The following is a 17,062-nucleotide window of genomic DNA, read 5'->3' as shown; positions in this document are numbered from 1 at the left end:
GGTACATCACTGTTTTGTAAAAGGTGTAGGGCTTAAAGAGGAGTCACAGGAAATGAGGCACACACATCAAGGAACCTATCAACGCCAAGGGAAAACTTCAAAATGTCCTTTCTTCCCAGCTGAATAAAGGAAATGAAGCTGTCAGAACAGATAGATAGAGATGAAGACAAAGAAGAGGGTGACACCTTTGTAGGAAGTGGAACAGGAAGAAAGCATGGGAGATGGACTACATAACAAAGTGGAAAATAGGTTTAGTTGATAAAATTCTCTAAATCGGAATGAAAGCAAAAAGCAGCACCAATATCTCAATCTGAAGGAAGAAATCGGGGAGGATACCAGAGAAGAACTGGAATAAAATTTTGCCCATATCTTTTAAAAAGAGCAGGCATAATTGGGACCCATGGTTCCTAGACAACCCTTTTAACTGGAAGAAGTGAGTGGACATAAAATACAAGTGAGAGCAAATTCAGACAAAGAGAAAGGAACTGATGGATGGGGTCTGGCAGGGCCACTGGTGAAGGAAGAACAACTAGAAACTATCTGGAATAAGGTGTAGAGGAAATGTGTGCCCAGGATGAAGAGATGAAAAGAGCAAGAAGAGTCTGAAATTGTTAAAGTGACAAAGGGCATCAGAAGAGTCATGGATAGAGACAGGCAGAGTCTGAACAAGTGAGGAAAGTAACAGTCCAGGTAAGGGGAAACTAATTTGAAGGGAGAGCAGCAAGCTGAAAAGTCCAATTTGAGTATCTTGGGGATGGGGAAACAGGGAAAGGGGCTGCTCAGAGTTGGAGAACTGCAAAATGGAGGTACTCAGTTAGGGAGAGAGGGGAAGAAGGGGGAAGGGAAAGAGGAGAAGGAATGAGCCTGTGGATATACAGTAGTTGAATCATGGGCTAGTGGAAGACAGGAAAGGGGATCAAATAGTTGGCCAGGTAGAGGTTCTTCCACGACTGAACAGCTTCAATTTTGTCATCAGGGTTGATGTTGAAATTGATAGCGAAAATGGAAAGCTCCAAGTTCAGAAGGAGTTAGATAAGAAAAAAGGCTTGCATTTATATAGCACCTTTCACGACCAGTGTACATCCCAAAGCACTTTACAGCCAATAAGGTACTTTTGAAATGTAGTCACTATTGTAATGTAAGAAATGTGGTAGCCAATTTGTGCACAGCAAGCTCCCACAAACAGCAATGTGACAATGACCAAATAATCTGTATCTGTAATGTTGATTGAGGGATAAATATTGGCCAGGACACCAGGGTAACTCCCCTACTCTTGTTCGAAATACTGCCGCGGGATCTTTTATGTCCACCTGAGGGGGCAGACAGGGCCTCTGTTTAATTTCTCATACGAAAGAAGACATCTCCAACAGCGCAGCACTCCCTCAGCAACAAACTGGAGTGTTAGCCTTGATTTTTGTGCTCAAGTCCTGGAGTGGGACTCGAAACCACAACCTTCTAACTCAGTGGCAAGCATGCTACCAATTGAGCCATGGGTGACACAATGGAGGAAAAAGTTCATGCAGCTGATGTCGTAGTGATTGATAGGAAAATGCAAAATGGTCAGCATGAATATCACCTGTTTTCTTTTCCCACCACTCCCCCTTTTCATTTTGTTCAGTCCTAATAGAGGACATGCTTATTTTCCAAATCAAAAACATTAACCTCTTTTCCCCCCCCTCTAAGTGCTGATGGACATGCTGTGCATTTGTAGCATTTTCTGCTTTTATTAGCTAGAACAGGAATATATTTTTCCTGTATCTAGTTTTCAGGACATTTAAGTATTTTTTCTATTATATTTAGATTAAAAGGAATTTGGAATTTCATATAAATACATTTACCAGATTGAAAATTTGAGCTCAAAACTTTGGTATCATTTTCCTTAATCTCTGCCTTGACAAATACATGCTCATATGTATGACTGAAGGAACAATATTTTTTGCTAGTCTGAATTCTAAAATAACGTATTTCATTATAAAAACATATACAAATACGTCAATGTGATTTTTTTTCCCTCCTAAACTTTTTCCAATTGCTTTCTCCTCATATTCCTCCTTTCTGAAGACAGAAAATCCCGTGAGGGGTCAGGCCCACAGGTGGCAGCAGTTCTCAAGTAACAGATCCAAGTGGCTAATCAGTATATTTTAAGTCTAAAACACATGTTGACAGGTTATGCAACTTCAATATGACAGCCTTCCCACCAACATCTACCCCTAAATCTGCACAAAATTCCAGAAGGTCACTCAATAAGTATCTGGAACCATGCCTTGCTTTCTCTTTCTCCAACCCGGAACTATCAGGATCAACTATAACACACTCCTCCCAGGTCTGGCTTAGATTGACTAATTCATACAGACCAGAGGCTGAACCTGGTTGTTTCCTTTCCTGTATCATCAAATACTATGCAATACCCATACCTACCAAGATGTTATGAAAGATCAAACTGAATCTTTGAGAATTTGTTTTCTATACTACCAAAACACTTGGGCTAACCAGCTTGTTATTCACAGGAGTAAATGAGACAATATTTCTGTAGCTCATTTTATTGATTATCCTATTTGCATTAGCATGCAATAACGGTAGAAATTATGTTCAATTAACAAGTAAAGTTGTTTAGTGAGAAAAATCGTGATACTGATTTTGGCAAAACTCGATACTTATTCTTCTAAATGCTTACAAATATTAACAGAAATGCCAATTATAAATTTCATTCCAACAGGAGTTACATAACCATGTTACAATAGTTCTGCCAACTCTCATTAATACTCCAGCCTCAGGTTATAGATGCAAAATTGTTAGTACATGCAAAATTAAGTATGCTTGCATTTTGCCAGAACACTGAAGAGTAATTATCACAAAAGAATACATTCTCCCAGTATGAAACATGCTGACCCTCATTCTTTTTAATTACCACAGTCCTCACCTCATTTTGTTGAAGTGTCTCTGCTATTTTCTTTTGATCCTCTAAGACAGTCTGTATAGTATCAACGTCATGTTGAACACTGGTAAGCGTGCTCCCAATTGTGGCAACACTCTGCAAAAATCAATGCAGTCAATACATTTAGTTTATATTTTTACACAGATATATATCTCTTCTGCAATTTATTAAAATGTTTTATTTTACAAAAATCAAGAGCACTTCAGAAGTTACCAGAGCATTAATACACTTGGATCAGTTTATTTTTATATTAATTTTCTGGATATGGGCATCATTGGCACAGCCAGCATTTATTGCCCATCCCTTACTGTCCTTGAGATGGCGATGGCGTTCACCTTCTTGAACCATTGCAATTCATTTGGTGAAATTACTCCCACAATGCTGTTGAGTAGAGAATTGGAAGAACATAAGGAATAGGAGCAGCAGTAGGCTATATGGACCCTCTAGACTGTTCCTCCATTCAATAAGATTAACTTTTACATCACTTTCCCATCCTATCCCCAGATCTCGATTTTCTTAGTGCCCAAAAATCTATTGATCTCAGTTGACTGTGACTGAGTATCTACATGTCTCTAAGGTAGACAATTACTAAAGTTCACAACCTTCCAAGTGAAGAAATTCCTCCTCAGCTCAGCCCCAAATGGCCGACCCCTTATCCTGAGACTATCACTCCTCATTGTAGATTCTCCAACCAGAGGATATGAAATCTCTGCATCTACCTGGTCATGCCCTCTAAAAATTTTCAATGAGGTCACCTCTCATTTTTCTAAACGCCATTGAATATAGGCCCATCCTACTCAATCTGCCCTCCTATAACAACCCTCTTACCCAGGAATCAATCTTGTGAACCTTCATTGCACCCCCTCTAAGGAAAGTAAATCCTTTCTTAGGGCACAATACTCCAGCTGTGAGCTCATCAAAGCCCTATATAATTGCAGCAAGACTTCCTTACTCTTGTACTGCGACCCTCTTGCAATACCATTTGCCTTCCTAACTACTTGCTGTACCTGCACGTTAAACTTCTGTGATTCGTATACAAGGGCACCCAAATTCCTTTCGGCTGACCTTGCCCAATTTTAACATTGCTTAAATATCACAGGTCTACAATAAAGAGAAACCCTCTTGCAAAAAGCATCAAGCAGACAGACATTCTATATGTGCCATTTAGTCCTTAGAAATCAAACAAATGTCATGTCAAAGACTTTTTTTTTTAAACCTGTAAATTGGGTTTCACAACTTCCTACAACTGAACGCAAGTTTAGTACAAAGACTCCACAATTGACCATCAGTGCCTACCTTGTGGCTCACCTCCCAGTATCACCCTACACAAGTTTCAACTCATTCAAAATCCCCCACACATCAATCTCATTCTGCACATCTATCATCCCGCTGTGGCCAGGCTCCAACTGCACCCCAAAGCTCAGTACACGGATTTAAATTTTTCTTCTCTTCAAACCATTCCATGGTTTCACTCCCCTGCTTTGGAAAATCGCTCCATTTCAACAACCTGCCAACATTCTCCAATCTTCCAACTCTGGTCTACTTCACTTTTAGTAGCAGAACCTTCAGCCATTTCTCTTACATACTTTGGAATTCCTCTCCCTAAATCAACCTCCGAACCTTGTTATATCACTCCTAATTCATTTTAAGGACTAAATGGGACATACCATATGTCTGGTCTGCATACCACTCTTAAGAAGTTGCTCAAATAACTCATGGCTGAAAGAATTTCTCCTACTGTAAAGTCTAGCATTTATGCAAAGTTAAAATTGTCCCATTCCAAATCGTAGCATGTTCATCTCCAAAAGCTTCTTTTAATGTTGCTTTCTGACAGGGCTAATCCTCCATCCTACTTGGGTCTAAGCCCCAACTGTGAAGCACCTCGACATAATTTGCTTAAAAATGTTACATAAAAGCAAGATTTGTAAAGACTTCTCCCATCAGATATGAAAAAGATGAATATGGTACATTAGAGGGTTTTCAGTCAACCAGATTATGCTGTAGGAAACTACATAACATACCTTCTGGAGTTCTTCCACAGTGACGGGAAGGTTGATCAAGTCAGATGCCGATTTGACATTGGCTTTTAAATGGGCAACAGCTGAATTCAGTCGGCTAATCTGTTTATAAAACAAGAATGCGCATTAGAATTTGACACTCCAACTTGAGGGTCAAAATAACGATCAGATTAAAAGCCAATTTAACTCCCAGCTTCACCACAACAATTACTAAGTCTGTGCTGGGCAATTTCCCACAAGTCATCTAGTCTAAACCCACTCTCACATTTACTCCACACACTTGGTATTTTTCTTTAAGCAGTTAACAGCAATGTGACAGAAAATTCCACACACTAACCACCCCCTTGAAGTTTTTTCCCTTTAAATGGTTTGATTTGCACAAGTTTGTGCCTGCTCATTTTACTAGTGTATCAACTTGCACTGCCACATTGACCAGTCTCTCTCTAAACTAAGGTCTCTCTGATTCTATACACTATAAACCTGTTTTTCCTTTCCTAATTCTGATTTCCAAAATATATTACTTCCCTTTTTCTACTGCACCTGCCACAATGTGCGAAGACTACCCATAAACTCTCGAATTTTCAAGTCTTTCATAATATATCAAAATATTTCACATCACCATCCCCTCCATCTTCCCCACACTCCCTACCACCACCACAAAACCTCAGCCAGCAATTTGGTGTCTCCAGTAAACTTTGATACTGGCCTCAATTTCTAAAGCCAGTTTTATGTATGTACACTGCAGAATCCCAACAGTTCCTATAGGGGACTGTTCATCATACCTTTCCAATCAGAGGAACTTCCTTTTACCTGTACCCTTTTCTTTCTGGCCTCCACCATTTCATTTTTAATGCGGGCACATTTCTCTGAATTCCACGTGTTATGTTTACCCAATTTTCTATGTGTACCTTATGGAATGCTATAAATCCTATTCACTGTATTTTTAAAAATACAGCTTCAAAAGATACTGTAAGAGTTTTTGGTATCCAATATGATGGTTCTGATTAACTTGTATTTCTTTAAGTGTTCAGTAATTAAATCCTGTATTATAGAATATTTTATTAACTGAAGCAACACTACACTTTCCCAATTTATACCTTTTACCATCTTCTAGTACTTTGCCACAATTTTCCTTTCCAAAGCATGTTGGAAAATTATAGTCAGAGCCTTTACTATTTCTTTCCTTAGAATTCTAAAATAGTTTCCAGCGATTTGTCAAACTTATTTTGATTAACCTTTTCAGTGCCTTTTTCCCTTTGAATAATTACCCCCACAAGGACCTTTAAGCCACCTCTGATTGTTCTACAATATTAATATCTACCTCCTCCATAAAAACTCAAGCAATTTATTATCGCTGCCATTGCTTCATTCGCAGATTTCATACCTTCCCCAGCAGAAAGAGGATAGCCAGTATGCCTATAGAAAGGTTTGTTTTTTTTTAAAACTCTGCCTCAGAACTGATTTTCCCGTCTCCTCTGCATCTGGGTACCAGATACGCAGAGCACATCTGAAGTGTGCTCAATGAGCAATGACCTCAAGAGTACCACAGCAACCTTGCTGGTGATAGGGCTTTCAGGATGCTTTCCATAGCACCAGTCAGAAGGCATCCAGTACAAATGTCTCTGCCAAGACTTGTTCCCTGGACCCAAACCCACTTCTTTTTAGCACCCCCTAGAAAATTGGCATCCTTCTGGCTTTGTCAGATGAAAATGAAGGAAGGGGGTAGCTTCCTACTGTAAATCTCTGGGCGACACAAAAAAGGCACAAAACCTGACATCACAGTTCTCCATCCCACTTTGCATTGCTTTACATCCACAGAATATGCATACTCCTGTACAGGAACAAGAACAAAAGTGCACAAGAAATCGGAGCAGAAATAGACCATATAGCCCATTGAACCTGCTCTGTCATTCAATACGATCGTGGCTGATCTTGGGCTTCATTTCCACTTTCTATCCCCTCCCCATATACCTTTATTTCCTGAGACACCAAAAAGCTGTCTATCCCAGCTTAAATGTATTCAATGATGGAACATCCACAACCCTCTGGGGTAGAGAATTCCAAAGATTCACAATCCTTTGAGTGCAGCCATTTTTCATCTCAGTCCTGAATGATCAGCCCCTTATCCTGAGACTGCGCCGTGTTCTAGATTCGCCGACCAGCGGAAACAATCTCTCAGCTTCTACCCTATCAAGCCCTTTCAGAATCTTGTATGTCTCAATTAGATGGCCTCTCATTCTTCTGAACTCCAGAGAATATAGGCCCAATTTACTCAGCCTCTCAGCATAGGACAATTCCCTCATCCCAAGTACCAATTTAGTAAATCTTTGTTGTGCCATCTCCAGTGCAAGTATATCCTTTCTTAAATGTGGAGACCAAAACTGCAGTATTCCAGGTGCAGTCTCACCAAAGCCCGGTACAATTTTAGTAAGACTTCTTGATTCCTGTACTCCAATCCCCTTGCAATAAAGGCCAACATGCCACTTCCCTTCCTAATAGCCTGCTGCACCTGCATGTTAACTTTGTGTATTCCTTGTGCGAGTACACCCAAGTGTCTCTGAACATCAGTATGTACCAGTTTCACAGCTTTTAAAAAATATTCTGCTTTTCTATTTTTACGACCAATGTGAACAACTTCACACTTACCTACATCATACTACATTGCCATCTTGTTGCCCACTTAACCTGTCTATATCTCTTTGCAGCCTCTCTGTCATCCCTGCAGCTTACCTTTCCACCGAGCTTTGTATCAGCAAACTTAAATACATTATTCTCTGTCTCTTCATCCAAGTCATTAACAGAGTGGAAACAGCTGAGGCCCCAGCACTGATCCTGGTGTCACCCCACCATTCACTGTCTGCCAACTTGAAAATGCCCCATTTATGCCCACTCTCTGCTTCCTGTCTGTTAGCCAATCTCTATCCATGCTAATATATCACCCCCAACACCATGAGCCCTTATTTTGCCTATCAATCTTTTATGTGGCACCTTATCGAATGGCTTTTGGAAATCCAGGTATACTACATCTACTGGTGCCCCTTTATCCACCTACTAGTTACATCCTCAAAAAGTTCTAATAAACATAGAAAATAGGAGCAGGAGGAGGCCATTTGCGGCATCGAGCCTGCTCCACCATTCATTATGATCAAAGCTGATCATCCAACTCAGTAACCTGTTCCCACTTTCGCCCAATATCCTTTGATCTCTTTAAACCCAAGAGCTACTTCTTGAAAACATACGTTTTGGCCTCAACTGCTTTCTGTGGTAGCGAGTTCCACAGGTTTGCCACGCTCTAGGTGAAGAGATGTCTCATCCCAGTCCTGAAAGGTTTACCCCATATCCTTAGACTATGACCCCTGGTTCTGGACTCCCCCATCATCAGGAACATCCTTCCTGCATCTACCCTGTCAAGTCATAGAGTCATTGAGTTTTGCAGCACAGAAACAGGCCCTTCGGCCCAAAATTTCTCAACTCCCCTCTAAACCTTCTGCCCCTTACCATAAATCTATGCCCCCTAGTTATTGACCTCTCCGCTAAGGGAAAAAGTTTCTTCCTATCTATCCTATCAATGCCCCTCATAATTCTGTATACCTCAATCAGGTCCCCCTCAGTCTTCTCCGCTCCAAGGAAAACAACCTAGGCCTCTCCAGTCTGTCTTGATAACTGAAATGCTCCAGCCCAGGCAACATCCTGGTGCATCTCCTCTGCACCCTCTCCATCGTAATCACATCCTTCCTATAATGTGGTGACCAGAACTGTACACAGTACTCCAGCTGTGGCCTAACCAGCGTTCCTGTTAGAATTTTATAGGTTTCTATGAGATCCCCCCTCACTCTTCTGAACTCCAGCAAATATAAACCTAACCAACTCAATCTCTCCTCATACATCAGTCCCGCCATCTCAGGAATCAGTCTGGCAAGCCTTCGCTTTAGTAAAACCATGCTTCTATGCATTTCCAAGTGCATTAAGACTTCTTTAATAATAGTTTCCAGCATCTTCCCAATGACTGATGTTAGGTTAACTGTCCTGTACTTCCTGATTTTCTCCCCACCTCCTTTCTTGAAAAGCATTGTAACATTTGCCTACTTCCAATCTGACGGAACCATTCCTGAATCTAAGGAATTCTGGAAAATCATAGCTAGTGCATCCACTATCTCTGCAGCTATCTCTTTTAGAAACCTAGGGTGTTGGCCATCTGGTCCCAGGGACCTGATAGATTTTAGTCCCTCCAATACTTTTTCTCTGCTGATATCAATTTCCTTGATTTCCTCACTCTTTTTAGCCCCTAGGTTACTGCCTATTTCTGGTGTGCAACTTGTGTCCTCTACTGTGAAGACAGATGCAAAATATTTGTTCAATGCCTCTGCCATTTCCTCATTCCCCATGATTTCTCCTGCCTTTAACGGACCAATGTCTACTTTAGCTACTCTCCTTTTTATGTACTGATAAAAGCACTTATAAACTGTTTTTATATTGCTGGCTAGTTTACTCTCATTCATTATTTTTCCTTTAATATCAACTTTTTGACCCTTTGCTAGTTTCTAAAACACTCCCAATCCTCAGACTTGCCACCACTTTTTGCAACATTGCAAGCCTCTTCTTTTAGTTTAATACTCTCCTTAATATCCTGAGTGAGCCACGGGATGGGTCTTTCTTGAGTTTTTGTTTTTGAACAGAATGTACTTTTGTTGAACCTTTTGAATTGTTCCTAATGACTTAGCTGGGACTAAGGTATTGGCATCGCCAGTAGCTTCAGAAAAGCCAGCTGAGGTTGCTGAAACTGAAGCTTTGCAGGAGGAATTTCCTGGAATATTCCTAAATTATGCAATGACAAGATCCCAAATTCATAAGATTAAACAGGATAAGAAGGATTCAGTTGTTGGAGGACAATTCGGGTGTTTGGTTGGCCGAGACTTTTTTCAAGGATTTAGATGGGGATGATGGTAGAAAAGGCTCCAAGGCTAGCAATGGCGAATTGTTTAGCAGATTGTCTTTGATTGAGGCACAACAGGCAGACCCTGACTTAAAAAATAAAAACAAAGTGCTGGAAATAGACAGCAGGTCAGGCATCATCTGTGGAGAGAGAAGCAGAGTTAACATTTCAGGTCTGTGACCCTTCATCAGGACTGGCAAAGGTTAGAAAAGAATTAGGTTTTAAGCAACTGAAGGTAGGGTTGGTTGGTGGGGAAGAGAACAAAAGGGAAGGTGTGTGATAGGGCAGAGGGTAGGACAGATTAAATAACAAAGTTGTCATGGGATAAAAGCAAACAATGTGTTAATGCTTGTGGCGAAAGACAAAGCATTAGTCCAGAGTGTTAATGGAAGAATAATGAGCTGCAATGTCTACATGAAAAACAAGCACATGGTTAAAAAATAAAATACAATATATTAAAAAAATTTTAAAAGGCCAGTCATGCTCTGAAGTTACTGAACTCAACTTTCAGCTCACAAGGCTGTAGAGTGCCGAATCCAAAGATCAGGTGCTGCTCTCAAGCTCGCATTGATGTTCACTGGAACACTGCAACAGACCAAGGGCAGAAATGTGGGCATGAAAGCGGGGGTGGGGGGGGTTGCGGGTGTTGAAATGGCAAGCAACCGGAAGCTCGGGGCTATGCTTTCGAACTGAGCGGAGGTGTTCCATAAAGCAATCACCCAATCTGCATTTGGTCTCCCCAATGTAGAGGCATTGTGAGCAGCAAATACAGTATACTAAATTTGAGTAAGTACAAGTAAATCACTGCTTCACCTGGAAGTGTTTGGAGCCTTGGGTGGTGAAGAAAAAGGTGGTAAAAGGGCAGGTATTACACCTCCTGCAATTGCATGGGAAGGTGAAGAGGTGTTGGGGGTAATGGAGGAGTGGGCCAGGGTATCATGGAGAGAAGGATCCCTTCAGAATGCTGACAAAGGATGGGAGGGGAAGGGCAGATGTGTTTGCCGGTGGCAGAAATGGCAGAGGGAGATGCTTTGGATGTGTAGGCCAGTGGAATGGAAAGTGGGGTGGGAGGTGGGGAGCAGAAAAGGGGTGAGGTAGAAGTGCGGGAAATAGGTCGGGCACGGCTAAGGGCCCAATCAACCACAGCGAGGGAATTTGCGATTGAGGAAATAGGAAGACATGCCAGCAGCGCTGTTGTGGAAGGTTGCATCATCAGAACAGATGCGTTGGAGACGGAGAAACAGGGAGAATGGGATGGAGTCCTTAGAGGAAAAAGGGTGTGAGGAAGTGAAGTCAAGGTAGCCGTGGGAGTCGGTGGGCTTATAATGAATATTTGTAGACAGCCTATCCCCAGAGGTAGAGAAAGAGAAGTTGAGGAAGGGAAGGGAAGTGTCAGAGATAGACCATGTAAAGGTGAGAGAAGGGTGGGAATTGGAAGCAAAGTTGAACAAGTTTTCCAGTTTGGGACGAGAGCAAGAAACGGCACAGATACAGTCATCAATATACTGGAAAAAGAGGTGAGGGAGGGGTCCTGACTAGGACTGGAACAAGGAAAGTTTGACATCTCCCACAAAAAGACAGGCATAACTAGAACCCATGCAAGTATCCATAACACCACCTTTTATTTGAAGGAACTGAGTGGAGTTGAAGGAGAAGCTGTTCAATACAAGAACAAGTTCAGCCACGCGGAGGAGGGTGGTGGTGGTGGTGAATGGGGACTGGTTGGGCCTCTGCTCAAAGAAGAAACGGAGAGCCCTCAGACCATCCTGGTGGGGGATGGAGGTGTAGAGAGATTGGACGTCCATTATGAAGAGGTGGTGGTTAGGGCCAGGAAACTGGAAATTGTCGAAATGACGTAGGGTGTCTGAAGAGTCACAGATGTAATGGGGAAAAGACTGAACCAAGGGAGAAAAGATAGGAAGAAATAGGTTCAGTGGACAGGAACAGGCTGAAACGATGGGTCTACCACTTGTGGATTTTGGGAAGGAGGTAGAAGCAGGCTGTCCGGGGTTGTGGGAATATGAAGTTGGAAGCTGTCAGGGGAAGATGTCCAGAGGAAGCAAGGTCAGTGACAGTCCTGGAGACAGCAGCTTGATGTTCGGTGGTGGGGTCATGGTTCAGGGGGAAGTAGGAAGAAGTGTCTAAGAGTTGGCGCTCAGCCTCTGCAAGATAGAGGTCAGTATGCCAGGCAACAATAGCAACACCCTCGTCAGCAGGTTTGATCACAATGTTGGGGCTAGACCTGAGAGAACGGAGTGCAGCAAGTTCCGAGGGAGACAGGTTAGAGTGAGCAAAGGGAGCAGGGAAATTGAGATGGCTGATGTCTTGCCGACAGTTCTCAATAAAAGGATCAAGAGTGGGTCACCCTGACTTAAGAAATTTGTCTCAAACTGCGTGTTCTGATGCAGACGCTGAAAAGATCCCGGAGGATTATATTAAGAATGACATTCTAGCAAGAAAGTGGAGACCACCCCAAAGGCCCACAGATGAGCATTGGGCTACATTTCATCAGGTTGTTCCCCTGGGGTACCACAGTGCGATTTTGAGAATTGCCCATGAGATCACAGTGGCAAGTCATGTGGGTATTCGAAAGACTCAGGCCAGAATAAGACAGCATTTTTATTGGCTAGGTTTGCACAAGGATGTGGTTGAATTTTGCAGAACTTGTCATACATGTCAGGTAGATGGGAAGCCACAGTCTTCGATTAAGCCAGCCACATTGATACAGATACCTGCTTTTGATGAACCGTTGAGTAGGGTGTGTGCGGATTGTGTCAAAACCTTACCCACACCCAAGTCAGGTCACAAGCTTCACCAAGCTACCATGGATTCTAATAAGGAAGTGGAGAACTCGCCAGAGGCCTGCTGATGAGCATTGGGCTTTTTTCAATCAGGTTGTTGTTCCCCCAGGGTATCACAGAGAGATTTTGAGAATTGCCCATGAGATTCCAGTGGCAGATCATGTAGGTAGTCAAAAGACTCAGGCCAGGATAAGACAGCATTTTTATTGGCCAGACTAGGTTTCCAGAGACAGTACTTCAGAAAAAGATCACAGTGTAAGTTGTGATTGAGGGGTTAATTCAGTATTTCACTAAATATGGATTGTTAAAAGAAATTCAGTCAGACGAGGGGTCAAATTTCATGTTAGGGGTATTTCAAGAGGTCATGTGTAATTTGGGAGTGAGACAGCTCAAATCATCTGCTTAACGCCCGCAGTCATAAGGTGTTTTGGAAAGGTATCACCAAACCCTGTTGTTTTGAGTATCCTTATGATTGGGATAACGGGATGCCATTATTATTTGCCACCAGGGACATACCAAATGAGACCACTGGTTGCACTCCATTTGAATTAGTCAATGGGCATAAGGTTAGGGTTTCCCTTAAACTCGTTGAGAGATTTTTAGCACAGGAATAGGAAACTACCCACTTAGGTTATCTGTCAGAATTTCAAGGGAGACTCACAAAAGCTTGAGAGATAGCAAGAAAACATCTCTTAAGATTTCTCAGCAAGTTATAAAAACCCAAGTGGATAGAATAGCTAAAGCCCACAGTTTGCAGCCTGGAAACAATGCGTTAGTTTTGTTGCCGTTTTCTGGGGAACTACTGAAAGCTAAGTTCAGTGGACCTTACTTCATTTAGAGAAAACTGAATGAGGTAAACTATCTGGTTAGTACCCCAGACAGGCGGAAAGGTCAAAGGGTGCACCACGTGAATATGTTGAAAAGATACTATGAACGTGAACCTTGTCAGCCAGTAAATGTAGGTCAAATGACAGAAGAGGTTAAGGATGGTGTTATTTTTGATGAACTGGAGGAAGGGGCAGAGACTGAGAACTTTCAGACTGAACCTCTTGCCCTGAAACTAGCAAACACAGAAGTGTTAGAAAATCTAGATACAGTTCTACACTATCTTTCTAAACAGCATAAAAGGGACAGAGCAGATCTGCCAGAAGAAGTTCAAGCAATATGTGCAGATAAGCCAGGTCAAACTCCTCTGGCTATTCGTGGGGTTAATCATGTAGGGGCAGCTATACCCATTAAACAGAACCATTATCAACTTAATCCTGATAAATTGGCTCAGGAGATAGAAAAGGTTCAATATATGCTAAAGAACAATATAACTGAACCTAGTTAAAGTAGCTGGAGTTCACCAGTACTGCTGGCACCAAAACAGGATGGTTCCAAAAGATTTTGTACTGATTATCGGAAAGTCAATGCAGAAACTAAAACAGACCCTTATCCAATCCCACAATTTGAGATTGTATTGACAGGGTGGGAAATTCAGTCTTTATTAGCAAAATTGGCTTGCTAAAAGGATATTGGCAAGTCCTCTTGACCAACCAAGCTGAGGAAATTTCCACCATCATGACCAAGATGACCTATTTCAGTGCAAGGTCATGCAGTTTGGTATGAAAAATGCACCAGCCACCTTTCAAAGGTTGACCAACAAGGTGATTGATGGACTGAGCAATTGCATTGCATACCTTGATAATCTGTTGGTATACAGTGACACCTGGCAAGACCATGTGAAACACTTAAAGGCTCTGTTTGACAGGTTAGAGAGCACCAATTTGGTAGTAAACTGAACGAAGAACGAATTTTCTAAGGCTAACGTATTTAGGGCCTGTAGTGGATCGAGGTCAAGTGTTGCCTAGGGAAGCTGCAGTTCAGGAAATAATGCTTTCCAGTCCCCATGACAAAAATGGAGATACTACCATTTCTAGGAATGTGTGGGGTCTACCCGAAGTTCGTTCCTAACTTCAGTACAGTAGTAAATCTGACCAATTTATTTAAAAAGGGGGCGAAGATCTAGTGGACAGAATCCTGTCAAATGACGTTTGAGAAGTTAAAAGCCATTTTCATAAATGAACCCATTCTAGTGGCACCAAATTGTGGCAAGCCCTTTAAGGTGTCTTTTATTAGCAGATATCCTTATTTTCAAAATGGTCATTGCATATACAGTAAGCCAGATGAGCCATATATTTCAGGATTGGCAGTATATCCCACAGCATTCCTTTTTCTTCACCCTCACCTAAGATTGTTTCTAATTCAGGAGCCCTGCTAGAAGTGATTTCAGTTCATTTTGTTTATTGGATTTCCAATTTCATTACTCTCCCATGGTCCTTTGCCATCAAGAGGGGGATATCCTGATCCTGGAATCTCCTATGTAGGCAGCCTGCACAGGGCAAGGTGGCTGCTGAAGGGTCAGAGTACCTAGCAGGTCCCAGAAATTGCCAATATCTACGGCAATACTCTATAAAAGATCTTTATGGAAATAAGTTTATTGTAGACAATGAAAAATTAAACTATATTAATTTTAAAAATTACCTTATGGCTTTCCTGTCGTGTTGATGAATTTCCTGAAAATTAATTGGCAATAGTGCACATTTATTGCAATGACGATTTCTGCCAATATTTACAATAGAATAGTAATTATTAAATGGAACGGTTTGGTCAAAACAAAATGGTAATTTGATAACGGGGGTATTTAATGCAATACACAATATAAATTAAACAAAAAGCATCAGCTTTTTATTTCAGGACAATTGCTATAAATTTATGATTTAAATATGGTTGGCCAAAAATTTGGTAAAGATTTTATTCATAAATTTTAGTGCAATTTTTAAGAAAATATATAAGAAATAGAATACAATGATGAAATAAAAAGGAAGGAGTACTATTAAATTAATTCATGGGATGTTGGGAATGGACAAGGAATATTCAAAAAGTTAAGCTGAAGTTGTAGCTGGATAGGAACATTTTAAAATCAATATTTATAATTTTTTGTCACCGTGAGCTGGGTTGAAGAGGGTGCTCAGGGAACGATTGGGGCCATTTGAGTAATTTCTTTTGATTGTTGGGGTGGGCTGCATTGAGCAAAAAAGCTAGCTAGATATTTAGCTCCTACTCCCATTAATATCAGCGTTACCTCCACGATATTGCTCACCGATGCCCAACATTCCTCTTCGCTCTCGTCCACATTTTTAATGACTAGCTGTGTCTGCAGAATATGGCCACATAGCCCACTGACCACTTAACATCCCCATTTGTTTGTCCAATATCGCCTTTACCTGTCACCCTGAAGATCTTGCTTTACTACCCAACTCTGCCCTCCAGTGCCTTTTGTTGCCCCAAATAAATAATATTCTCGATTAGTATGTAAAATGTCACATATTGACTCTATAGTGCTGGACTTCCTAATCCCAATTTCTCCCCCGCTAATATCACCTCCATCTTTCAAATATGCCCAATTCCCTTATACTGCCCCCATCTACCCAACATGTGTTCCGCTATGGTGTCTTTGTGATCCTTTGCCCACCTTGGTTGGTTTGCAACATCTCCCTCTACCCCTTGTTTCCCAACATCTATCACTTCCTCAATCACCAGCATGCTCCTCAGTCCATAGCATGGCATCTGCCCTGTGAACATAGCGGCCTGAACCAAGTAATCTTTTTTGTTGAAGTTGGGCACCATGTAGCAGACTTCAGGAACAACTGAAAGATGGACGAAGCCCTGAACTTTACAGAACATGATTAAACAAGTGAGAGGTGGCAGAGCGAGTGGATTGCCTTAAAGTAAAGTGCTCAGCAGGAGCCAAGACCTGCTTAGTTTAAAAAAAAAAGAGCTTTCTGCTGGACTTGGGCAGGAAGATGATGGAGCACAATGGGCTATAACGTACTAGGACACCAGACAGCAGGAAGAGAGTACTGGCGAGGACAGGGGCGTAGAATGGGTAGATGACCAAAGAACAGGAAGGTGAAACAGAGTCACTCAGGAAAAGTTAGAACAGGCTGGTCGACATGAACTTTAGAAGGACAGTTTGAGAGTTGATAAAAGTTGGGGAGGAGAAAACCAGAACAGGATCCTCTGTACTTGAGCAATAGTGCCATTTCAGTAAGAATCATGGTTGGCTGCATATGAAAGCCATACTTTAGAAGCCCATGAAATTTCACCACACAATCTGCACTGTACATACAGGACAGCACAGGACGACAAAAACTGGAAAAGGAAACAAAAAAAAAAACTATTTATTGGCTGTGGCTTTGATGGGAAAAGAACACAGCAGAGGATATCCATTTTCCACTGAATGCCTGAAAGTAAATCAGGAGAAGCAAGCGATCGACTCACACAAATGTGTATTTTATAATTCTGCGCCTCTATTCTACATCAAATCTCT

The 17,062-nt window shown here is 41.6% G+C and overlaps 1 protein-coding gene across 2 annotated transcripts in view; it reads right to left on the bottom strand.

Annotated features, from left to right (window-relative positions):
- Positions 1–17,062, bottom strand: part of efcab14 (EF-hand calcium binding domain 14) — a 127,133-nt gene that overhangs the window by 93,900 nt on the left and 16,171 nt on the right. For both annotated transcript variants that reach the window (XM_068037242.1, XM_068037243.1), the window contains exons 4-5: positions 4,957–5,055; positions 2,921–3,031 (exon numbers count right to left, since the gene is read on the bottom strand). In XM_068037242.1, the coding sequence (XP_067893343.1) occupies positions 2,921–3,031; positions 4,957–5,055 (210 nt within the window). The remainder of the gene's footprint in view (positions 1–2,920; positions 3,032–4,956; positions 5,056–17,062) is intronic.

This window comes from Heterodontus francisci, chromosome 8, assembly GCF_036365525.1.
Source record: "Heterodontus francisci isolate sHetFra1 chromosome 8, sHetFra1.hap1, whole genome shotgun sequence".
NCBI lineage: Eukaryota > Metazoa > Chordata > Chondrichthyes > Heterodontiformes > Heterodontidae > Heterodontus > Heterodontus francisci.
Note: the sequence above shows the minus strand (reverse complement) of the source record. Positions and strands in the feature narration are given on the sequence as shown.